The 26,244-nt window shown below is 45.7% G+C and overlaps 1 protein-coding gene across 2 annotated transcripts in view; it reads right to left on the bottom strand.

Moving 5' to 3' along the window:
* Positions 1-620: 620 nt before the first annotated feature.
* Positions 621-26,244, bottom strand: part of LOC138652941 (ubiquitin carboxyl-terminal hydrolase CYLD-like) — a 40,330-nt gene continuing 14,706 nt past the window's right edge. For both annotated transcript variants that reach the window (XM_069743161.1, XM_069743162.1), the window contains 13 exons: positions 21,673-21,942; positions 19,649-19,715; positions 18,819-19,012; positions 18,353-18,515; positions 18,070-18,205; positions 17,517-17,627; positions 16,924-17,015; positions 10,731-10,797; positions 10,084-10,216; positions 9,899-10,007; positions 3,272-3,390; positions 2,030-2,237; positions 621-1,608 (listed from right to left, as the gene is read on the bottom strand). In XM_069743161.1, the coding sequence (XP_069599262.1) occupies positions 1,424-1,608; positions 2,030-2,237; positions 3,272-3,390; positions 9,899-10,007; positions 10,084-10,216; positions 10,731-10,797; positions 16,924-17,015; positions 17,517-17,627; positions 18,070-18,205; positions 18,353-18,515; positions 18,819-19,012; positions 19,649-19,715; positions 21,673-21,942 (1,854 nt within the window). In that variant the 3' untranslated portion in view covers positions 621-1,423. The remainder of the gene's footprint in view (positions 1,609-2,029; positions 2,238-3,271; positions 3,391-9,898; positions 10,008-10,083; positions 10,217-10,730; positions 10,798-16,923; positions 17,016-17,516; positions 17,628-18,069; positions 18,206-18,352; positions 18,516-18,818; positions 19,013-19,648; positions 19,716-21,672; positions 21,943-26,244) is intronic.

Here is a 26,244-nt window from a genome sequence, read left to right as displayed (position 1 = left end):
GGACGGGAGTCCGACTTCAGCGACGCCTCCGATAATGCAGGTTTTCAATGAGCTGATGACCGCTGTTATACTGAGGCACTGGAGCCATCACTTAAAGGGCAACCCCGGTCACAGCGGATATTAAGAGACCAGGTAGAGGAATCATTCTCAGCTGTGGGTCATTATTTTCCTGCAGGATTTTCTCCCATGTAACAACACTGACCTCTGGTGGTTAAACAGCTGAATTACATCCCAGTTATAAAACTGAAAAAGCAATCACTTTCTAGTAATTCTCGTAAGGACGCAGAGAAAGTGACTTTTTTGAGTTTTTTTACTTGTTTTTTTATGTTAACGCCTTTTCTTTTTACATTTGTGGTGCAATGTAACATGTGTGCCTGTCAATATGATACTTCCTGGCAGCTCGTTCATGGCAGCCCCTCAGGACCCTGCTGTCACTATTGACGGGTGGCATCTAAGGTGTCAGCCAGGATAGGAGTCAGATACAATCCCCCATGTTGCACATGTACAGCGCAGGGCAAAGGAGAGAAGCGCTGAATGCGCAATGTCCACAACCCATGCTGAAACACTACAAGTCCCAGCATTCACAGATTGCTTCTGAACTCTTATTATAAAACTATGAGAAGTGTAGGAAGATTTTATTTTTAAAAAAAAAGTTTCAATAATCTGAAAAGTTTTCTGACCGCATTTTCTGCTGACCCCAAGAACGTCGGAAGTTCCCTGCCGGCCGCTAATAACATCATTACTATTATTGACACGTTGTAATAAATATGTTACCTCCCTGAGACATTGTATCAAAAATCAGAAGACGCTGTCTACGCGACGGCCCCCACTGACTGCAGCGGAGCCGTCCCTCAGTGGGTGACCAGCCGAGGTTACCCCATCCCTCACAGCCGGGGTTACCCCATCCCTCACAGCCGGTTCGCCCCATCCCTCACAGCCGGGGTTACCCCATCCTTCACAGCCGGTTCGCCCCATCCCTCACAGCCGGGGTTACCCCATCCCTCGCATCCGGGGTTACCCCATCCCTCGCATCCGGTTCGCCCCATCCCTCATAGCCGGTTCGCCCCATCCCTCACAGCCGGGGTTACCCCATCCCTCACAGCCGGTTCGCCCCATCCCTCACAGCCGGGGTTACCCCATGCCTCACAGCCGGTTCGCCCCATCCCTCACAGCCGGTTTGCCCCATCCCTCTTCACCTCGGGTCGGCCGTGGTGCTATAATTCCAGTATTGGAGCAGTTGACCGGTCTCCAGGCCCTGGATACTGTCCAACATCTGGAGGAAGGAGACCTGAGAATGAAGGATTCCTGAATATTCCCCCGATACATCCCACCGCAGAGCGGATGATAGGAGGAGATGGCACCATCGACCCCTTCATCAGACGGATGCCACCCACTGCCCGGCCTCGGATGCTCCGGCCGCCCCTCACTTATACAGGGCCATCCTCTTACTCTGGTATATGTACATGTAGGCGTCACAGAAGAGGCGGTTGGCCACCCCTTTCATTTCGCGAGGATTCTGCTTCATGAGATCGGGCAGCGGAGCCGCCAGGTAAGTGGCCACTTCTGGACAGAGGGTTACTCGCGGGATGTTGTAGCCATTCTCACTCCCTGCGGAAACAATAACAAGTGGCGCACTCAGGCTTCCATCACATGTATAAGAATGCACAGTGCAGCCCCATGTACAAGCACTTTCCCACGGGAAGAACGTTTCCAGAAGAAGGTGCTGGAAGGGGTTAATGAAAAGCTTGACAACATTATAATATCCTTTGTTTTCTTGGGATTTTTAGATCTCCGCTTGATGTCAGTGAATGGGAACCGTCATCCTCTCAGTGTGATGACCCCACAGCCGCACAGAACTCTCTTCTCGCGAGCCGTGACCCTCATAACCCCAAGACACGATCACGTCCGGCTATTACCTTGTTCACACTCACTGAGCGCAGGCGGAGACACGACACATTTCAGAGGAGTTCTCCTTTAAGAGTGGAACACGACGATACTCTCATTGATCGAGTGATCACAACCCGCTCACCAAATCGGTCGGCCATGCTGTCGAAGAACATCCAGCTGCCCTTCTCCGCCCCGTACTTCACGAAGGAGACGTAGTGACTGGTCTCTATGCACAGCACCGCGAACAGCTCCAGGATCTCCCGCGGGATCTTGGTTGATGCCTTCAGGAAGCTTTCTGGGATCTTCAGAGGGACGGGTCTGTGATCCTTCCTCTTGTGATGAGAGTGGACCTTTAGGAGTAAACGTAGGAGATCTGGTGATACGCGTTAGTGGGCTGCCACGGGTGCACATTGTGACCTTCCTTACTGTTACTATTTGGCCACTCCACTCTACAGCTCTACTGGGGATCTACCTACAACACTGTCCTAAATGCTATGGCTGCTTTCTAGTGTTTATTCTCTCCCCATAGCTGGATTCACAGCTACACTCTTCAGTACTGTAGTGTTAGTCACATGTTGCTGCTTTCTAGTCAGTTTTAATTCCGCCCTACACTGTTCAGTACTGCAGTATCAAGTCCTCAATGCTGCTGCTTTCTAGTCAGAGTTTTATCTCAATGGAGAGCTGGATTCACTGCTATAATCCTCACTGATGTATATTGTCCCCCAGTTTTCTGCTGAATTCTAGTAAGTGCTTTATTTAATTGAGGAGCTTGATTCACAGCTACATTGTTCAGTACTGCAGCATAATGTCCTCTATGCTGCTACTGCTTTCTAGGCAGAATTTTATCTGTACACAGAGCTTGATTCAGAGGTATACTATTCATTACAGCTATATGAAGTCCTCCAGACTACACTGCTTTTTAGTAAGTGTTTTATCTTATCCTAGAGCTGGATTACAGCTACATTGCTCAGAACTGCTGTAAAATTTCCTCCAGGCTCCTGCTGCATTTTAGTAAGTGTTTTATCTCAATCCAAATCTGGATTCACTGTTACACTTCTCACGGATCTATTATGTTCTCCAAGCTACTACTGCATTCTAGTAAATGTTTTATCTTGTCCTAGAGCTGGATTTACAGCTACATTGCTCAGGACTGATGTATAATGTACTCCATGATGCTGCCAATTTATCTCTTTCCAGAGCTGAATTCACAGCTACACTGCTCATTTTTGCTCTGTAACATCCTCAACGCTGCTGCTTCTGAATGTGTGTTACATAGAGACAGGACAGCGGTAATCCCCCATATCTATGCATACAGTACATGAGAGTCATCTCCATGCACTAGCTGAGAGAAAACACACAGGTCGCGCCTGCGTGCGTATAGTACCTGCTTACTGCACACCAGGCAGTACTGCTTGAGGCCGTGGTCGGAGAGGATGACGTCCTTGAAGCACTCGGCACATTCATGAGTGGCCAGGTTCCCGCACACCACACATTCCCGGGGACCTGGCAACACACAAAGGACGACAAACCTATATATGCAAATCTGGAGAGAAAATAAGCGGCAAATCCACAATGAAAGGAGCGGCCGCGTCCGATGTAACGCAGTCTCCGTATAGCGGAAAATTCCGGTGATCTCTGATGCACCATACGTTTCCACCAACCCATAAGTAACACGGCCCCTTTGCAAAACACATAATTTGTTTTTATTTCTATCCCTCTCATATTGAAAGCAGCAATTTTCTGAATGGGATTTAATTTTTTTTTATAATTTAGTCTTCAATTTTCACACTGACTAAGATTAATATAAATCTGCAGGTGACTGAGATCCTGAGGACTTTTAGGAATTATTTTTATAATTTTACTATTTTATATGAAATATTCGCATTTGGGGATTTTTTATTAAATTCCTTCTCAACATGGAACATGCGAAAAAGGCCATAAAAAGTAACCAAAAAACATCGCATTTACCCCCAAAATTTTACCAACGAAAAATGCGCCTCAGCATACAGATCAAATGGAGAAATAAAAAAGTTACGGCACTCAGAAAATGGTGAAACAAAGTAAATGAGTACGGTATATATATATATATATATATATATATATATATATATATATATATATATATATATTATATTAAATTATATTTGTTTTCTTTCTTTTTTTTTTAAGTGTCTAAAACATATAATATATATATATATATATATATATACATATATATATATTTACAAGTTTGTAATCAACAAAATCATAATGATGTGGAGAATCGTGTTACCATGGCTTTTGTGCTTCAAAATTAAAACCTTAAATGTGAAAAAAAAACAATAAAGGTGGCGTTATATTATCAGTATATTATAAGTGAATGTCATCATTTAAAACTACAACTCGTCCCACAAAGACACAAGCGCACACTGGGTTATGTCGGGGGAGAAATAAAGTCATGGCTCCTGGAAGACGACACTGACCGTTCCCCCAAATCCAGACATTAGCGCTTCAGTTTCTGCTGCCGATAGCAACCAATCACAGTGCAGCTTCCATTTTACCAGAGCTGTTAAGAACATGAAAGCTGGGCTCTGATTGGTTGCTAAGGGCAACACAGAATTAAGGCTCGTACTGGAAACAAGGCCCGAATGTTGAGATTGATCAGATAGCTCGTTGCTTGCTGTCAGTGAATGGACACGTTTTCTTTGCACGTCTCTTTTTTTTGGGGGGGTGAGGGGGCACATTAGATGACCATAATAAATCATTAGGACTGTTAGCGATGCGTCTACAGCCCACATGTCCTGAGTGACGGTGACGTCCATCAGCCGCCTTCATTGTGAACTGTACATGGGCGATAAATTCAGTCATAAAAATCTCAAGACTTTCCAGCTTAAAAAAAAAAACATCAGAGACGCAATTTTTTATTTTACGGATGAGATAAAAATAGTGGCTTATTTTTATGGAGGGTCCTGGAATCTGTAGACGCTCAGAATCCTGGTGGGAACCTGCATTGTTTATGATCCCACCACGGCCGCATTCCGCGGTGACCCTCACATGGCCACAACACTGAGATTACCACACCAAGAAGGAAAAGTGACGCATTGATGGTAACTACAGGATGGAGACGTCACTGGGTTATTAATGGTCGTCTGAGGAAGGTTCTGCCGCACTGAATGTGCTTCATGGCGTCCCCGATGGGCTCAATAAGAGACCCTGCGGCCATGGGGGCACCATTAGGCCACGCAGGCGGCTCACAGTAGCACGAGGAGCATGTGGTCTGGGGTTGTTATGTTGGGACATCTCCTGGGACACTTTGGAGAAATGGCCGCACCGCTGGTTCCATGTTAAAAGTCACATTGGACGTCACTCACTGACCCAAGATGTCAGGGTCTACACAAACCATCAGAGGCTATGGAGCCAGACGTCCGACTACAAGTGTCCACTGACCGCACACCACCGAGCTGAAGGTGCAGAGCAAGACGGCAATGAAGACTGTTATGGAGCAATGGAGGCTGGAATAGAGCAATGGAGGCTGGAATAGAGCAATGAAGACTGTTATGGAGCAATGGAGGCTGGAATAGAGCAATGGAGACTGGAATGGAGCAATGGAGGCTGGAATAGAGCAATGGAGGCTGGAATAGAGCAATGGAGGCTGGAATAGAGCAATGAAGACTGTTATGGAGCAATGGAGGCTGGAATAGAGCAATGGAGGCTGGAATAGAGCAATGAAGACTGTTATGGAGCAATGGAGGCTGGAAAGGAACAATGGAGGCTGGAATAGAGCAATGAAGACTGTTATGGAGCAATGGAGGCTGGAAAGGAACAATGGAGGCTGGAATAGAGCAATGAAGACTGTTATGGAGCAATGGAGGCTGGAATAGAGCAATGGAGGCTGGAATAGAGCAATGAAGACTGTTATGGAGCAATGGAGGCTGGAAAGGAACAATGGAGGCTGGAATAGAGCAATGAAGACTGTTATGGAGCAATGGAGGCTGGAATAGAGCAATGGAGACTGGAATGGAGCAATGGAGGCTGGAATAGAGCAATGGAGGCTGGAATGGAACAATGGAGGCTGGAATAAAGCAATGGAGGCTGGAATGGAGCAATGGAGGCTGGAAAGGAGCAATGGAGGCTGGAAAGGAGCAATGGAGGCTGGAAAGGAACAATGGAGGCTGGAATAGAGCAATGGAGGCTGGAATGGAGCAATGGAGGCTGGAAAGGAACAATGGAGGCTGGAATAAAGCAATGGAGGCTGGAATGGAGCAATGGAGGCTGGAATGGAGCAATGGAGGCTGGAAAGGAGCAATGGAGGCTGGAAAGGAGCAATGGAGGCTGGAAAGGAACAATGGAGGCTGGAATAGAGCAATGAAGACTGTTATGGAGCAATGGAGGCTGGAATAGAGCAATGGAGGCTGGAATGGAGCAATGGAGGCTGGAATAGAGCAATGGAGGCTGGAATGGAGCAATGGAGGCTGGAATAGAGCAATGGAGGCTGGAATGGAGCAATGGAGGCTGGAATGGAACAATGGAGGCTGGAATAAAGCAATGGAGGCTGGAATGGAGCAATGGAGGCTGGAATGGAGCAATGGAGGCTGGAAAGGAGCAATGGAGGCTGGAAAGGAGCAATGGAGGCTGGAAAGGAACAATGGAGGCTGGAATAGAGCAATGGAGGCTGGAATGGAGCAATGGAGGCTGGAAAGGAACAATGGAGGCTGGAATAAAGCAATGGAGGCTGGAATGGAGCAATGGAGGCTGGAATGGAGCAATGGAGGCTGGAAAGGAGCAATGGAGGCTGGAAAGGAGCAATGGAGGCTGGAAAGGAACAATGGAGGCTGGAATAAAGCAATGGAGGCTGGAAAGGAGCAATGGAGGCTGGAAAGGAGAAATGGAGGCTGGAAAGGAACAATAGAGGCTGGAATGGAGCAATGGGGGCTGGAATAGAGAACTGAGGGCTGGAATGGAGCAATGGAGGCTGGAAAGGAACAATGGAGGCTGGAATAGAGCAATGGAGGCTGGAATGGAGCAATGGAGGCTGGAAAGGAACAATGGAGGCTGGAATAAAGCAATGGAGGCTGGAATGGAGCAATGGAGGCTGGAATGGAGCAATGGAGGCTGGAAAGGAGCAATGGAGGCTGGAAAGGAACAATGGAGGCTGGAATAAAGCAATGGAGGCTGGAAAGGAGCAATGGAGGCTGGAAAGGAACAATGGGGGCTGGAATAGAGAACTGAGGGCTGGAAAGGAGCAATGGGGTCTGGAATAGGACAATGGAGGCTGGAATGGAACAATGGGGGATGGAATAGAGAACTGAGGGCTGGAAAGGAGCAATGGGGTCTGGAATAGGACAATGGAGGCTGGAATGGAACAATGGGGGATGGAATTGGACAAGGGAGGCAGGAATGGAATAATGGAGGCTGGAATAGAACACTGGGGGCTGGAATAGAGCACTGGGGGCTGGAATGGAATAATGGAGGCTGGAATAGAACAATTGGGGCTGGAATAGAACAATGGAGGCTCAAATGGAGCAATGGGACTGGAAGGAAACAAAGGAGGTTCCAGTGGAGCAATGGAGCCTGGAATGTTACAATGGGGGCTGGAATAGAGAACTGGAGGCTGGAATGGAACAATGGGGTCTGGAATGGAACAATGGGGGCTGGAATTGAGCAATGGGGTCTGGAATAGAACAATGGAGGCTGGAATGGAGCAATGGGGGCTGGAATGGAGCAATGGAGGCTGGAATGGAACAATGGAGCCTGAAATGGAACAATGGGGGCTGGAATGGAACAATGGGAGCTGGAATGAAACAATGGAGGCTGGAATGGAACAATGGGAGCTGGAATGAAACAATGGAGGCTGGAATGGAACAATGGGAGCTGGAATGAAACAATGGGGGTTGGAATGGAGCAATGGAGGCTGGAAAGGATCAATGGGCTCTGTAATGGAGCAATGGGGGCTGGAATGAAACAATGGAAGCTGTAATGGAACAATGGGGGCTGGAATGAAACAATGGAAGCTGTAATGGAACAATGGGGGCTGGAAAGGAACAATGGGGGGTGGAAAGGAACAATGGGAGCTGGAATGGAACAATGGGGTCTGGAATGGAACAATTGGGGCTGGAATGGAACAATGGGGGGTGGAAAGGAACAATGGGAGCTGGAATGGAACAATGGGGCTGGAAAGGAACAATGGGGGGTGGAAAGGAACAATGGGGGCTGGAATGGAGCAATGGAGGCTGGAATGGAACAATGGGGCAGGAATGGAACAATGGGGTCTGGAATTCAACAATGGGGGCTGGAATGAAACAATGGGGTCTGAAATGGAGCAATGGGAGCTGGAATGGAAAAATGGGAGCTGGAAAGGAACAATGGGGTCTGTAATAGAGCAATGGGGTCTGGAATGGAACAATGGGGGCTGGAATGGAACAATGGGGGCTGGAATGAAACAATGGGGTCTGTAATAGAGCAATGGGGTCTGGAATGGAACAATGGGGGCTGGAATGAAACAATGGGGTCTGTAATGGAGCAATGGGGCTGGAATGGAACAATGGAGGATGGAAAGCAGCAATGGGGACAGGAAAGGAGCAATGTAGGCTGGAATAGAACAATGAGGTCTGCAATGAGACTATGGAGGCTGGAATGGAGTAATGGGGGCTGGAATGGAACAATGGGGGCGGGAATGGAACAATGGGGTCTGGAATGGAACAATGGAGGCTGGAATGCAGCAATGGAGGCTGGAATAGAGCAATGGGAGCTGGAATCGAAAACTGGAGGCTGGAATGGAGCAATGGGGGCTGGAATGGAGAAATGGAGGCTGGAATGGAACAAAGGGGGCTGGAATGGAGCAATGGGGGCTGGAATGGAACAATGAGGGCAAGAATAGAACAATGGGGGCTGGAATGGAACAAAGGGGGCTGGAATGGAACAATGTGGTCTGGAATGGAACAAAGGGGGCTGGAATGGAGCAATGGAGGCTGGAATGGAGCAATGGAGGCTAGAATGGAACAATGGGGGCTGGAATGGGACAATTGGGCCTGGAATGGAGCAATGGAGGCTGGAATGGAGCAATGGGGTCTGTAATGGAGCAATGGGGTCTGTAATGGAGCAATGGGGGCTGGAATGGAACAATGGGGTCTGTAATGGAGCAATGGGGGCTGGAATGGAGCAACGGGGGCTGGAATGGAGCAATGGGGGCTGGAATGGAACAATGGGGTCTGTAATGGAGCAATGGGGGCTGGAATGGAGCAATGGGGGCTGGAATGGAGCAATGGGGGCTGGAATGGAACAATGGGGGCTGGAATGGAACAATGGGGTCTGTAATGGAGCAATGGGGTATGTAATGGAGCAACGGGGGCTGGAATGGAGCAACGGGGGCTGGAATGGAGCAATGGGGGCCGGAATGGAGCAATGGGGGCTGGAATGGAACAATGGGGGCTGGAATGGAACAATGGGGGCTGGAATGGAGCAACAGGGGCTGGAATGGAGCAATGGGGGCTTGAATGGAGTAATGGAGGCTGTAATGGAACAATGGGGACTGGAATAGAGCACTGGGGGCTGGAATGGAACAATGGAGGCTCAAATGGAGCAATGGGGTTTGGGATGGAACAATGGGGGCAGGAATGGAACAATGGGGGCAGGAATGGAACAATCAGGGCTGGAAAGGACACTGGGGTCTATAATGGAGCAATGGGGGTTGGAATAGGACAATGGGGCGGGAATGGAACAATTTAGGCTGGAATTGAACAATGGGGTCTGGAATGAAGCAATGGGGTCTGGAGTGGAACAATGGGGTCTGGAATGGGGCAATGGGGGCTGATACCGTGTCTCCGTCCGGTGATTTCCATCATCCACCACTGTTTCCTCTCGGGGCTGTGATGTGTATTTGTACGTCACGTTTTTGTTTGCAGTAGGTGGAATCTCTCGGCCTCGTTCTGCTCTCACAGCTGCCGGATTGTTGCAATGTATCAGCTCAGTGTTTACACAGGAGACTCCAGGACGATGTGTTTCTAGGACGGACACGGCAGCGCTGCGCACTCACTGTCAGAGAGAAGATCGGTGACGTCCAGCTCCAGAGACGGGACGATCTTACTGAACATCTTGTATTCCTTCCCAAACCGCGGCATCTGGAGAATGAAGCAGGACGGGACCTGTGGAGGACATCATCACAGAGAAAGCCTCTAACCATGGCTGATAACAGGGAGTAATAGACGCGCCCACACCTACCTCCGCCAGCTTCAGCTGGGAGTGATGGAAGGATTGCTCCAGGAGCTGCTGCACGTTGGGCACCGTCATCTCCTGCTGCTTCTCTATGAAGATCTGATGGCAGTGACACTCCTGGACCCGCTGACCCTCAGACCTGCCAGGAGGAGAAACCAAGAGACCCTTAAAGGGCTTCTCCATAGAAATCACAGTACAAGAGCTCTACCTGTTCTGACCTTACTTCTCATTGCTGAGGGTTTGTTACAATTGTATCCAGTCTATCAGCTTTCAGACACCCAGACTGGATACAACTGTAACATACCACACGTTGTGCCAACATTCTGGTCATTGTAGGAGGATAGTTGGGCTGATGGGTAAAAGGTGGTCTCAGACTCCCCTCCAGAAGAAGAGGACCTGAACTCTAGCGCCACCTATTGGAAGTCAATATCGACCCATTAACGCACCTTGCAATAGGACTTAGGATAAAAGCCAAATCAGCCAATTTGCCAGACACTGAGTTTCAGGGTTTTGCCCCTCATCAGGGCAAAGTATGAGATCCGATTTCAGGAATTGAGAAGTTAAGACTGGGATTTAAGAAATAAGGTCGCTCCTTATGGAAAGTGACAAGGAAAAACCTTACCCCTTAGGTTCTATGCTACCATAAAACTTACTGCAGCTTTAAGAGAGGTTCTGCGCCCAAGATACGATGCATGATGAGAGTGAGGAACTCCTCCGGATCTAAGAAGGAAGAAAGCAACTAAACTTTCCATAATATAATAACATACATAGTGAGTGCAGCTCTGGAGTATAATACAGGATGTAACTCAGGATCAGTAATGTAATGTATGTACACAGTGACTGCACCAGCAGAATAGTGAGTGCAGCTCTGGGGTATAATACAGGATGTAACTCAGGATCAGTAATGTAATGTATGTACACAGTGACTACACCAGCAGAATAGTGAGTGCAGCTCTGGAGTATAATACAGGATGTAACTCAGGATCAGTAATGTAATGTATGTACACAGTGACTGCACCAGCAGAATAGTGAGTGCAGCTCTGGAGTATAATACAGGATGTAACTCAGGATCAGTAATGTAATGTATGTACACAGTGACTGCACCAGCAGAATAGTGAGTGCAGCTCTGGAGCATAATACAGGATGTAACTCAGGATCAGTAATGTAATGTATGTACACAGTGACTGCACCAGCAGAATAGTGAGTGCAGCTCTGGGGTATAATACAGGATGTAACTCAGGATCAGTAATGTAATGTATGTACACAGTGACTGCACCAGCAGAATAGTGAGTGCAGCTCTGGAGCATAATACAGGATGTAACTCAGGATCAGTAATGTAATGCATGTACACAGTGACTGCACCAGCAGAATAGTGAGTGCAGCTCTGGGGTATAATACAGGATGTAACTCAGGATCAGTAATGTAATGTATGTACACAGTGACTGCACCAGCAGAATAGTGAGTGCAGCTCTGGAGCATAATACAGGATGTAACTCAGGATCAGTAATGTAATGCATGTACACAGTGACTGCACCAGCAGAATAGTGAGTGCAGCTCTGGAGTATAATACAGGAGGCAACTCAGGATCAGTAATGTAATGTATGTACACAGTGACTGCACCAGCAGAATAGTGAGTGCAGCTCTGGAGCATAATACAGGATGTAACTCAGGATCAGTAATGTAATGCATGTACACAGTGACTGCACCAGCAGAATAGTGAGTGCAGCTCTGGAGTATAATACAGGAGGCAACTCAGGATCAGTAATGTAATGTATGTGCACAGTGACTGCACCAGCAGAATAGTGAGTGCAGCTCTGGGGTATAATACAGGAGGTAACTCAGGATGAGTAATGTATGTATGTACACAGTTACTGCACCAGCAGAATAGTGAGTGCAGCTCTGGAGTATAATACAGGATGTAACTCAGGATCAGTAATGTAATGCATGTACACAGTGACTGCACCAGCAGAATAGTGAGTGCAGCTCTGGAGTATAATACAGGAGGTAACTCAGGATCAGTAATGTAATGTATGTACACAGTGACTGCACCAGCAGAATAGTAAGTGCAGCTCTGGGGTATAATATAGGATGTAACTCAGGATGAGTAATGTATGTATGTACACAGTGACTGCACCAGCAGAATAGTGAGTGCAGCTCTGGAGTATAATACAGGATGTAACTCAGGATCAGTAATGTAATGCATGTACACAGTGACTGCACCAGCAGAATAGTGAGTGCAGCTCTGGAGTATAATACAGGAGGTAACTCAGGATCAGTAATGTAATGTATGTACACAGTGACTGCACCAGCAGAATAGTGAGTGCAGCTCTGGGGTATAATACAGGATGTAACTCAGGATCAGTAATGTAATGTATGTACACAGTGACTGCACCAGCAGAATAGTGAGTGCAGCTCTGGGGTATAATACAGGAGGTAACTCAGGATCAGTAATGTATGTACACAGTGACTGCACCAGCAGAATAGTGAGCGCAGCTCGGGGGTATAATACAGGAGGTAACTCAGGATCAGTAATGTATGTACACAGTGACTGCACCAGCAGAATAGTGAGTGCAGCTCTGGGGTATAATACAGGGTGTAACTCAGGATCAGTAATGTAATGTATGTACACAGTGACTGCACCAGCAGAATAGTGAGTGCAGCTCTGGGGTATAATACAGGAGGTAACTCAGGATCAGTAATGTATGTACACAGTGACTGCACCAGCAGAATAGTGAGTGCAGCTCTGGGGTATAATACAGGATGTAACTCAGGATCAGTAATGTAATGTATGTACACAATGACTACACCAACAGAATAGTGAGTGCAGCTCTGGAGTATAATGCAGGATGTAACTCAGGATCAGTAATGTAATGTATGTACACAGTGACTGCACCAGCAGAATAGTGAGTGCAGCTCTGGAGTATAATACAGGATATAACTCAGGATCAGTAATGTAATGTATGTACACAGTGACTGCACCAGCAGAATAGTGAGTGCAGCTCTGTGGTATAATACAGGATATAACTCAGGATCAGTAATGTAATGTATGTACACAGTGACTGCACCAGCAGAATAGTGAGTGCAGCTCTGGGGTATAATACAGGGTGTAACTCAGGATCAGTAATGTAATGTATGTACACAGTGACTGCACCAGCAGAATAGTGAGCGCAGCTCGGGGGTATAATACAGGAGGTAACTCAGGATCAGTAATGTAACGTATGCACACAGTGACTGCACCAGCAGAATAGTGAGTGCAGCTCTGTGGTATAATACAGGATATAACTCAGGATCAGTAATGTAATGTATGTACACAGTGACTGCACCAGCAGAATAGTGAGTGCAGCTCTGGGGTATAATACAGGGTGTAACTCAGGATCAGTAATGTAATGTATGTACACAGTGACTGCACCAGCAGAATAGTGAGCGCAGCTCGGGGGTATAATACAGGAGGTAATTCAGGATCAGTAATGTAACGTATGCACACAGTGACTGCACCAGCAGAATAGTGAGTGCAGCTCTGGGGTATAATACAGGATATAACTCAGGATCAGTAATGTAATGTATGTACACTGTGACTGCACCAGCAGAATAGTGAGTGCAGCTCTGGAGTATAATACAGGATGTAACTCAGGATCAGTAATGTAACGTATGCACACAGTGACTGCACAGCAGAATAGTGAGTGCAGCTCTGGGGTATAATACAGGATATAACTCAGGATCAGTAATGTAATGTATGTACACAGTGACTGCACCAGCAGAATAGTGAGTGCAGCTCTGGAGTATAATACAGGATGTAACTCAGGATCAGTAATGTAATGTATGTACACAGTGACTGCACCAGCAGACTAGTGAGTGCAGCTCTGGAGTATAATACAGGATGTAACTCAGGATCAGTAATGTAATGTATGTACACAGTGACTGCACCAAGAGAATAGTGAGTGCAGCTCTGGAGTATAATACAGGAGGTAACTCAGGATCAGTAATGTAATGTATGTACACAGTGACTACACCAGCAGAATAGTGAGTGTAGCTCTGGGGTATAATACAGGATGTAACTCAGGATCAGTAATGTAATGTATGTACACAGTGACTGCACCAGCAGACTAGTGAGTGCAGCTCTGGAGTATAATACAGGATGTAACTCAGGATCAGTAATGTAATGTATGTACACAGTGACTGCACCAGCAGAATATTGAGTGCAGCTCTGGAGTATAATACAGGATGTAACTCAGGATCAGTAATGTAATATATGTACGCAGTGACTGCACCAGCAGAATATTGAGTGCAGCTCTGGGGTATAATACAGGATGTAACTCAGGATCAGTAATGTAATATATGTACGCAGTGACTGCACCAGTAGAATATTGAGTACAGCTTTGGAGCATTCAGTATGGTCCAGGAGTTCTATAGATATACAGTGCGTACGGAAAGTATTCTGACCCCTTTAAATTTTTCACTCTTTGTTTCATTGCAGCCATTTGATAAATTCAAAAAAAGTTCATTTTTTTCTCATTAATGTACACTCTGCAGCCCATCGTGACTGAAAAAAATAGAAATTTAGAAATTTTTGCAAATTTAATAAAAAGGAAAAACTGAAATATCCCATGGTCATAAGTAGTGTTGAGCGATACCGTCCGATACTTGAAAGTATCGTTATCGGATAGTATCGGCCGATACCTGAAAAATATCGGATATCGCCGATACCGATATCCGATACCAATACAAGTCAATGGGACATCAAGTATCGGAATGTATCCTCATGGATCCCAGGGTCTGAAGGAGAGGAAACTCTCCTTCAGGCCCTGGGATCCATATTAAAGTGTAAAATAAAGAATTAAAATAAAAAATATTGTTATATTCACCTCTCCGGCGGCCCCTGGACATCAGCGGGAGGATCCGGCGTCCGGCACGGCTTCATTCTTCAAAATGCGCGCCTTTAGGACCTGTGGAATGACGTCCCGGCTTCTGATTGGTCGCGTGCCGCCCATGTGACCGCCACGCGACCAATCAGAAGCCGCGACGTCATTCCTCAGGTCCTAAAAGGCGCTCATTCTAGGACTTTAGCTGAGGAATGACGTCGCGGCTTCTGATTGGTCGCGTGGCGGTCACATGGGCGGCACGCGACCAATCAGAAGCCGGGACGTCATACCACAGGTCCTAAAGGCGCGCATTTTGAAGAAAGAAGCCGTGCCGGACGCCGGATCCTCGCGCTGATGTCCAGGGGCCGCCGGAGAGGTGAATATAACAATATTTTTTATTTTAATTCTTTATTTTACACTTCCGATACCGATACCCGATATCACAAAAATATCGGATCTCGGTATCGGAATTCCGATACCGCAAGTATCGGCCGATACCCGATACTTGCGGTATCGGAATGCTCAACACTAGTCATAAGTCTTCAGACCCTTTTGCTCAGACCCTCATATTTAAGTCCATTTCCTTGTGATCCTCCCTGAGATGGTTCTACTCCTTCTTTGGAGTCCAGCTGTGTGTAATTACACTGACAGGACTTGATTTGGAGCGGTGCACACCTGTCTATATAAGACCTCACAGCTCACAGTGCATGTCAGACCAAATGACAATCATGAGGTCAAATGAACTGGCCAAGGAGCTCAGAGACAGAATTGTGGCACGGCACAGATCTGGCCAAGGTTACAGAATTTCTGCAGCACTCAAGGTTCCTCAGACCACAGTGGCCTCCATAATCCATAAATGGAAGAAGTTTGGGACCACCAGAAGTCTTCCTAGACCAGGCCGTCCAGCCAAACTGAGCAATCGTGGGAGAAGAGCCTTGGTGAGAGGTAAAGAAGAACCCCAAGATCACTGTGGCTGAGCTCCAGAGATGCAGTAGGGAGATGGGAGAAAGTTCTACAAAGTCAACTATCACTGCAGCCTTCCACCAGTCGGGCTTTATGGCAGAATGGCCTGACAGAAGCCTCTCCTAAGTGGAAGACATGTGAAAGCCGCATAGAGTTTGCTAAAAAACACATGAAGGACTCCCAGACTATGAGAAATAAGATTCTCTGGTCTGATGAGACGAAGATAGACCTTTATGGTGATAATTCTAAGCGGTATGTGTGGAGAAAACCAGGCACTGCTCATCACCTGCCCAATACAATCCCAACAGTGAAACATGGTGGAGGCAGCATCATGCTATGGGGGTGTTTGTCAGCTGCAGGGACAGGACGACTAGTTGTCATTGAAGGAAACATGAACGTGGCCAAGTACAGAGACATCCTGGATGAAAACCTCTTCCAGAGTGCTCTGGACCTCAGACATGGCCGAAGGTTCAATGACCCTAAGCACACAGCTAAAATAACAAAGGAGCGGCTTCAGAACAACTCTGTGACCATTCTTGACCGGCCCAGCCAGAGTCCTGACCTAAACCCAATGGAGCATCTCTGGAGAGACCTGAAAATGGCGTCCACCAACGTTCACCATCCAACCTAATGGACCTGGAGAGGATCTGCAAGGAAGAACGGCCGAGGATCCCCAAATCCAGGGGTGAAAAACGTGTTGTATCATTCCCAAGAAGACTCATGGCTGTACGAGCTCAAAAGGTGCTTCTCTTCAATACTGAGCAAAGGGGCTGAAGACTTATAACCATGTGATATTTCAGTTTTTATTTTTTATTACATTTGCAAAAATTTCTACATTTCAGTTTTTTTCAGTAAAGATGGGTGCAGACTGTACATTAATGAGAAAAAAATGAACTTTTATGAATTTACCAAATGGCTGCAATGAAACAAAGAGTGGAACATGTAAAGGGGTGTGAATACTTTCCGCACCCACTGTGTGCCTATATTCGCCTTATCATGGTGCCCTGCACGGCAGTGATTCTACCTTTCTCGGAGGTGGTGAAGCTCGGGCACTGACTCTCCTCCATCAGCTGGTGGCGCAGGTTCATCACACTGTCCGCGGACACATAGCCGATCCTGTAAGGGATGAAGCCGCTTTATGGGAAATCTCTCACTGGTACAATCATCTGTCAGGGCTTCTATGGTGAATTCATACAGCTTTCTCATGCCCCCGACCGGCTGACAGTGACATATCAGGGTATATTATCGCCACATTGCACATATATTTCTGGCTCTGGATGTGAACAAGTACGTTCCCGATCACTGACAGCAAGCAGAGATCCTGAGCACAGAAAATACTGAGAATGGAGAGTATGGAAGAAAGTCGCAGAACTTCCTATTATGCAGTGAATAAAACCTTTATTGGCACGGAAGATACCATGTTTCTATAGGGGGGGGCAATGCAAATTATCTAATTGCAGAAAGTGATGAATTAGCCCAAAAAATACTTTTAAATCTGTAAAAAAAATTAAAAATAAGAATAAAATAAAGGAAAGATGAAAATGTAAATTTCTATTCTTCTCAATCTACTAATGTGCCCACAGAAATAAAGCAAAAACCATTATCTTCCTCACTCACTTGCGCAAGGGGTTAACAATTTCTTCCCTCAGGGTTTGTTGGATTTTTCCATTAGGAATAGAAGAAGGCTTGAACAGTAGAGAATCCAGCACAGAACTACAGGAGAAGAGACTGCAAAACAGAGGAAAGAAGAGAAAGAACAAACTCGTGACGTTTACCAAAGCAGAATACATCTATAGCCCCCTGAAAAGATCTATTGACCTGAGGACCACCCCCGAGTTACCGAAAACTTGCAAAGAAATAGCCTTAAAATAGCAACTAAATATATCCACATAAAAAAAACAGTTTGTTTGGTTTTTCTTGTCTCAGGAATTCGTATGATTCTGTATCCTGCAGAACTGTCCCCGCCCCTGAGGAGCACCCACCAATCCAGAACCTCCCCCTAGTTACCCGAGACCATCCATATACAAGGAACTGCAAAGAAATATTTTTAGTAGTATGAAATTACTATTTCTATTTTTTCTGCCCCACCCCTGAGGAGCACCCGGCCAGCCAAGGACCACCCCCAAGTTACTTTAAGCAAGTGATGCGCTTTTGACTACCTCTGAGCTACCTGAAAAGTGCGGCATCCATGTAGCAGGAATTGCAATGACCTTGAATACCCTTCATATCTCCTTCTAATATCTCCACGGCCGCCGTGCCCTGCAGGGGAGGAACCTTCCCCGGCATCCTGCGACTCTCATTTCTACCTGGGGAGGAAAAAAAATTCTTGTAACCAGCGAGGTATGTGTGCTGCATAGTCACTACACTACATGACACCACAGAACCAGAGTGACAGATCAGGGGAGGTACAGCAGGGCTTCTGTTACTATGTGTCGGTGGAGGAGTAAACTCACTGTGTTTTGGGCTCTCCAGGCTCTTTGGAGGACAGTCTTTACCGGACAGGAAACGGGTGTCCGGCTGACAGACCTTTAACTTTATAAAAAGTCCTCTTTTCGGTGGGCAGAAAAAATACCGGTGTCCGAACCAGCTGCCGTCGGTGCAGCCTCTGTCTTCTTCCTGCAGGACCAGGAAACATAAGGTCAGGATTCATCAGCGCAGGCGGATGGACAGGAAATGGGGAAAGGAGGAGGCTACAGACCGAGAATCACACTGCGAGGGGAGCAGGGACCCCTGCAGCACAGAGTATTTCAGGAGGGGTGTTACTGAGAATATGAGGGGTCACAGACAGAGTTACAGTCTCTAGGCAGCAGGATCTTCAGCAGCACAGAGTATTTCAGTGTGTTAGTGTCGGTGCAGGACAGTGAGCCGTCCTCTTTCCAGGTCCCTGAAGCATTGTTTCAGATGAAGGCGATATATTACCAGCTCCACTCCAGCCATGAAGTCGTCCATCTGCGGCACGTATCCCAACCACCGGATCATCCCGAAGGCCAGCTCCCCTTCCTGATACTGAATCTGCACCAGGGAGTCCACCTCCAGGGGCCTCTTATTACCGTTCACCGTCCCGGGCTCCTCCTTACCGGGAGACTTCCCGTCCAGCACCGGGCTCCGAGGATCTACCAGCAAAAGAGACAAGAAGCTGCCGACAAGTGACGCCAAAAACATCTCAAAGCAAACGCTTTGACCCTAGTTGTGTTTCCATTTCTCATTATTAAGATTGATAAGATCTCTGCTTCCTGTCAATGAATGGACACATTCATCATCATAACCCCGGGGTGACACATGTAAATAAGAAGGTTTTATTCACAGACATGCATCAAAAACGTGAAAAAGTGAGAAATTGAAAAAAACAAAGAAAAATGGAATGATTGAAAACTTTTATTACACAAGAGTTTAGCTTACTTGACACCACGTGACAATTGCCCAAGTCGCATAAATTTATTATATGGTTATTAATATAAACAGCTATTTCAGCCCTGGGAAGCACCGCCCCTGAGGAGCCCCTGACCTAAGACCCTCCCACAAGCAACAGGAAATGTACAAAATAATGAATACACATATGAAATTATTCTTTGTTTTGTATTGTCTCAGGCAACTTCCTAACATTGTGTCCTGACAGCCCCACCCCTGCGGAGCCCCTGGTTTATCTCAAATCTATAGCTGACTACATAGAGATTGGGGTCACTATAACAGCAGGAGAGCGGTAGGGAACTGAATATCCCAGCAATGCAGTTTTTTCTTCTGTAACGTACCTGGAGTTTCCTCCTTCACTATGGAGTCCAGGGGAATCTTCAGCGACTCATTGGCCGGGGTCTCCTCCTGCCATGCATGATGGAAAGGTGAATACAGTGACAACAGTGGCAAACAATCCCATGATATCCATCCCGCTCACAATCACCATGCCTATACTGTGTAATGATGGGGTAACGGCGTCTATGGTCTAAAAAGAGCTAAACACTGGGCAGAAAGGAAAAACAAAAAACACAATCCCCAACGTAAAATATGGTGGAAGCAGCAGCAGCAATCAATAGGATGGAAGACGGTAAAACAAAGCTGCAAAATCTGAACAAATAATGGCTGAAACCCTGCAGGAGAATTGTCTGATTTCCCAACTGGACAGAAATCCACACCTACACAGGACCACCAGGGTCGACATCCTGCACAAACTTTCCATTCACACGGGAGAATTTGCTCCAGGAAGTGAAAACTTATTTGCCCCAGTGTTCATAGCTTGAGGGGGTTTAGAAAATAAAAATCATAATGTCTCAAAGTACACAGGGTGACAACGATCAATCTCCTGCCTCCGGAAGTCCTTCAGATTGCCCCTGTGCACAGTGACCAAATATGACACAAGGGGTTAATACTTCTGGTAAACGCTTGATATAATGTGTGGGATCACGCAGGAGAAAGTGAAGAATTAAATAAAGCGTTTTTCTTTCACTTCCTCTTCTGTTTTTTCAGCATTTCACTTTTTTTTTCTTTTTTAGTGACCGGTCCGGCCCAGTCCTCTATGTCAGCTGCAGGCGCCGCGGTACCAGTGCAATGATGCAGAGTCCGGACTGGGAGCCGGACCAGAGTAATACATATCTTTATGCTTAACTCTTTCACTTAGCCATGAAGCCTCCGCGAAAATCTACAGGAAGTCACCGACAGTGGAGGCTCTTCAGATATTCCACCTACAGAGATGGACTTCTACAGGAAGTGTCCAAGCAGGATCCCCATCCCCCCACCCCCATGTTAGATCTTAGCACCACACTTATCAATGAGGGCTAAATAATAAATATCAATATATATCGTAAGGAAGGAGCAATGGCACCATATCGGCAGATATTACACGGGGCGTACGGCGGGGACTTGGCCATCATCTCAAGCTGCTTTCATATCCAACAACTCACCTCCAAAAGGATTGGTCTAAAGTAATTCCTATACTCTGAGACCAGGATATGAGCCATGCCTACTACAATAACCTTAACCCTACTTATCACCAATCCTATTCCTGCCCAACCCGAGTCCAACCCTACTCCTCACCAGGCTACATCCAATAGCAAATCTGTGCTTTCCCAGCCTAAAGCCAAACGTAATCTTACATCTCCTCAGCCTAAAGCCAACACTAACACTTCTCCTCAGTCTAATGTCCATACTAATCCTATCCCTGCCTAACCCAAAGCCAATTCTACCACACTCTTCCTGAGCCAAAGCTAACTCTAGCTGTGCTTCTCCAGTCTAAAGCTAACTCTAACTCTGTTCCTCGTGTCTAAAATCAACCCTAACCATACTCTTAACCTTAAATCCAAGGCTATTCCACCCTATCCTAAAGCCAACCCTAACCTTACTCTTCCCTAGCCAAAAGCCAACCCTAACCCTGCACCTCTATAACCTAAAGCCAACACTATCCTTACACCTACCTGGCCTAAAGTCAAACCTAGCCATACTCCATCCAAGCCTAAAGACAAACCCAACCTTACTCATTTCTATCTTAAAGCCAACCGTAACCCTAATCTTATCTGCCCTAAAGCTAACCCTAACCATATGTCTCACCAAATTAAACTCAGCCATAACCCTAGCTCTGCAAATCCTGCAGCCAACCTTATCTTTACTCTTCCCTGGTATAAAGCCAACCATGACGTTACTCCTCCTGGGATTATTCCGTCTTCTTGGTTGATGATGTAGGTACAGGAGGGATGTGGATGACTTCTTTTGTGTTTCCAGTGACATATTCCGATACCCTTCATGCCCCGAGATCTGTGAGCACATAAACCCTAAGTGACATACTTACCGGTAAGACTTCCACAACGCCAGCAGCAGCCTGATTACTTAAGGTGATATCTATTCCTCGCTGTAAAGAATCCTCCACAAAGAATGACACATTGTCCTTTGGATTACCGGTAACAGGCTGTGGATATGTGGACACCGAATCATTTGGAGAAGGCGCCCCAGAGTACAAGACCTTATTAAAAGGTAAAAGGAGGCCACATTTCTTCTTACATTTGAAGAACGTCACCCCTTTATAAGAGCCGTCCATGTTACCACGACCTTCACCTTCACCCTGTGGAATAACCAATACAATGTCAATACAAGGAACCCATTACTTTACATATAACAAGAAGCCCCCAATATCTATATATATATAATCGTCTAAGGGGCACTTCTGTCTGTCTGTCTGTCACGGAAATCCCGCGTCGCTGATTGGTCGCGGCCGGTAGGCGACGGGCACAGTTCGGCCACGAATTCGCCCCTTCCTACTCTCTGTCAGTGCCCCCTCCAGTCAGCGCTCACACAGGGTTAATGGCTGCGTTATACCGCGTTATGCCGCGGTGTAACGCAGTCCGTTAATGCTGCTATTAACCCTGTGTGACCTACTTTTTACTATTGATGCAGCCTATGCAGCATCAATAGTAAAAAGATCTAATGTTAAAAATAATAAACAAAATAAAAAATTATATTCTCACCTTCCGTCGCCTTTCCCGCTGCTACTCGCGAGGCTCCGTTCCATGCATTGCGGTCTCGCAAGATGATGACGTAGCGGTCTCGAGACCGCTACGTCAACATCTCGCGAGACCGCAATGCATTCTTGGGACCAGAGTGTCGCGAGGAGCATCGGTAAACGCCTGGGCTGGATCTGGGGGCCGCCGTAAGGTGAGTATATAACTATTTTTTATTTGAATTCTTTTTTTTAACAGGGATATGGTGCCCACATTGCTATATACTATGTGGGCTGTTATATACTACATGGGCTGTGTTATATACTACGTCTCTGTGCTATATACTACGTCTATGTGCTATATACTACGTCTATGTGCTATATCTTACATGGCTGGGCAATATACTACATCACTGTGCTCTGTACTATGTGGCCTGTGTTATATACTGCACGGGCTGTGCTATACACTACGTGGCTGTGCTATATAGTACGTTGCTGTGCTATATACTACGTAGCTGTGCAATGTATTTTGTGGCTGTAAGAAGGAACATAAACCAGCTCACCCGTGATTCAGCAACCAAACCTCGGGAGCACGGACCCGCTGTGTCCAGGCGTGCAAGATCCAAAAAAAGAAAGAAATGTCCAGCTTCACCGAGTCCGTAAAAAAGCGATTTCTTTATTAACAAACTTTGAACATGGAGGATACAGACTTCAGCACAACCATATGGGTAAGAATCTCGACGCATTTCTGGAGACTAGGCTCCCTTAATCATGACATTCTAAAAGACCCATGTATCCCACTTAAATAACCCTACACCGGAAAGCACACCGGTGGGATAAGTGATTGACGTAACTGATTTAAAAAGTGGGCGTGAGATGAACATGTATTGAATGTTGCCCAACACAGTAATCTATCTGAACAACATACATATATAAAACAAAAAATGACAACAAAGCAAAAATATACAAATGATTGTACAAATTTAAAAAGATTTACACAATGAAATCTATAAATAATAAAATGTACATGTATAAAAAATTATTATTGTAAATTTGGACAATTATGCCTACATTTGTAGATAAACCAATAACTTTATTACAGCAGCAAATGTAAACTAGCAAAATTACAAAAGAAAAAAGAATTTAAAAAATTTAGTACAAGAGGCAAGAGCAAAAATGTTCATGAGTAAGTATAATCGCAGGCTCGAGACGCAACAAGTGTGCTTGTATGTGGAAAACCCATAGAAAAAAAGCACAAAGGTAGTCAATATATTGTGCAATATAAGCTTGTGATTATTAAAATTAAAAAGCAAAGATTATTAAAAGATTATTAATAAGAGTATCTTCGCACTTCAGAATAGTCCGTGGTTCTCTCTCCTTCTCTGTCAATAATTTCTGTATTGATCCAGCTGAGTAAGCTTAGTATATGTCAAAACATACAAGTACCTATTATTTCAGTGCCACAAGCACACTTGTTGCGTCTCGAGCCTGCGATTATACTTACTCATGAACATTTTTGCTCTTGCCTCTTGTATTAAATTTTTTGAATTCTTTTTTCTTTTGTAATTTTGCTAGTTTACATTTGCTGCTGTAATAAAGTTATTGGTTTATCTACAAATGTAGGCATAATTGTCCAAATTTACAATAATAATTTTTTATACATGTACATTTTATTATTTATAGATTTCATTGTGTAAATCTTTTTAAATTTGTACAATCATTTGTATATTTTTGCTTTGTTGTCATTTTTTGTTTTATATATGTATGTTGTTCAGATAGATTACTGTGTTGGGCAACATTCAATACATGTTCATCTCACGCCCACTATTTAAATCAGTTACGTCAATCACTTATCCCACCGGTGTGCTTTCCGGTGTAGGGTTATTTAAGTGGGATACATGGGTCTTTTAGAATGTCATGATTAAGGGAGCCTAGTCTCCAGAAACGCGTTGAGATTCTTACCCATATGGTTGTGCTGAAGTCTGTATCCTCCATGTTCAAAGTTTGTTAATAAAGAAATCGCTTTTTTACGGACTCGGTGAAGCTGGACATTTCTTTCTTTTTTTGGATATTGTGGCTGTGCAATATATTACGTGGCTGGGCAATATACTACGTGGGCTGTGTTATATACTGTGTGGGCCGTGTTATATACTACGTCTCTGTGCTATATACTACGTGGCTGTGGTATATATTACACGGCTGGGCAATATACTACATCGTTGTGCTCTATACTACGTGGCCTGTGTTATATACTGCATGGGCTGTGTTATATACTACATCTCTGTGCTATATACTACGTGTGTTGTGAATTCTGTGGCTGAGTTCACTTCTGTGGTCACAAGTGGTATTGCAGTCTCTGGGCTTCCTCCCTCAGGTGTTTTGGTGAGCTCGTTGGCTGCCTTGCTATTTAGCTCCACCTGAGTCTGTCTTCCTTGCTCCTTGTCAATGTTCCAGTGTTGGATCTGAGCTACTGCATCTTTCCTTGGGCCTGCTGCTCTGCTAGATAAGTGCTTCTAGTTTGTTTTCTGTTTTTTCTGTCCAGCTTGCTATTAACTTTTGCTGGAAGCTCTGAGAAGCAAAGGGGTGCACCGCCGTGCTGTTAGTTCGGCACGGTGGGTCTTTTTGCCCCTTTGCGTGGTTTTCGTTTTAGGGTTTTTTGTAGACTGCATAGTTCTCTTTGCTATCCTCGCTCTGTCTACAATATCGGGTCTCACTTTGCTGAATCTATTTCATTCCTACGTTTGTCTTTTCATCTTGCTAACAGTCATTATATGTGGGGGGCTGCCTATTCCTTTGGGGTATTTCTCTGAGGTAAGTCAGGCTTGTGTTTCTATCTTCAGGCTAGTCAGCTCCTCAGGCAGTGCCGAGTTGCATAGGTAGTTGATAGGCGCAATCCACTGCTGCTTTCAGTTGTGTGAGGATAGTTCAGGTACTGCAGTCTACAGAGATTCCACGTCTCAGAGCTCGTCCTATTGTTTTTGGTTATTGCCAGATCTCTGTATGTGCGCTGATTACTGCACGCTGTGTTGCCTGATTGCCGGCCATAACAGTACAAGGAGCCAACCAATGATTTCCAATAGAGGGAAAAAAGAAATCCTGACATCATTTTTTTTTCTTAGCTCTGTCTTCAGTCTTTTTTTTCCCCTAGACATTAGAGTGCTTCAGGACACAGCTGTGGACATGGATATTCAGGCTCTGTGCTCCTCAATGGATAATCTCGTTGTAAATGTACAAAAGATTCAAGATACTATTGATCAGAAATCGATGCCAGAACCAAGAATTCCGATTCCTGATTTGTTTTTTGGTGACAGAACTAAGTTCCTGAGCTTCAGAAATAATTGTAAGCTATTTTTGGCCTTGAAACCTCATTCTTCTGGTAATCCTATTCAACAGGTTTTGATTATTATTTCTTTTTTGCGCGGCGACCCACAGGACTGGGCGTTTTCTCTTGCACCAGGAGATTCTGCATTGAGTAATGTTGATGCATTTTTCCAGGCGCTGGGATTGCTTTACGATGAGCCTAATTCAGTGGATCAAGCTGAGAAAAATCTGCTGGCTTTATGCCAGGGTCAGGATGATGTAGAAGTATATTGTCAGAAATTTAGAAAGTGGTCAGTACTCACTCTGTGGAATGAATCTGCACTAGCGGCTTTGTTCAGAAAGGGTCTCTCTGAAGCTCTTAAGGATGTAATGGTGGGATTTCCTATGCCTGCTGGTTTGAATGAGTCTATGTCCTTGGCCATTCAGATCGGTCGTCGCTTGCGCGAGCGTAAATCTGTGCACCATCTGGCGGTATTGTCTGAGAGTAAGCCTGAGCCTATGCAGTGCGACAGGACTATGACTAAAGTAGAACGGCACGAACACAGACGTCTGAACAGACTGTGTTTCTATTGTGGTGATTCTACTCATGCTATTTCTAATTGTCCT

The sequence above is a fragment of the Ranitomeya imitator genome, unplaced genomic scaffold (assembly GCF_032444005.1).
Source record: "Ranitomeya imitator isolate aRanImi1 unplaced genomic scaffold, aRanImi1.pri SCAFFOLD_749, whole genome shotgun sequence".
NCBI classification, from domain to species: domain Eukaryota; kingdom Metazoa; phylum Chordata; class Amphibia; order Anura; family Dendrobatidae; genus Ranitomeya; species Ranitomeya imitator.
Note: the sequence above shows the minus strand (reverse complement) of the source record. Positions and strands in the feature narration are given on the sequence as shown.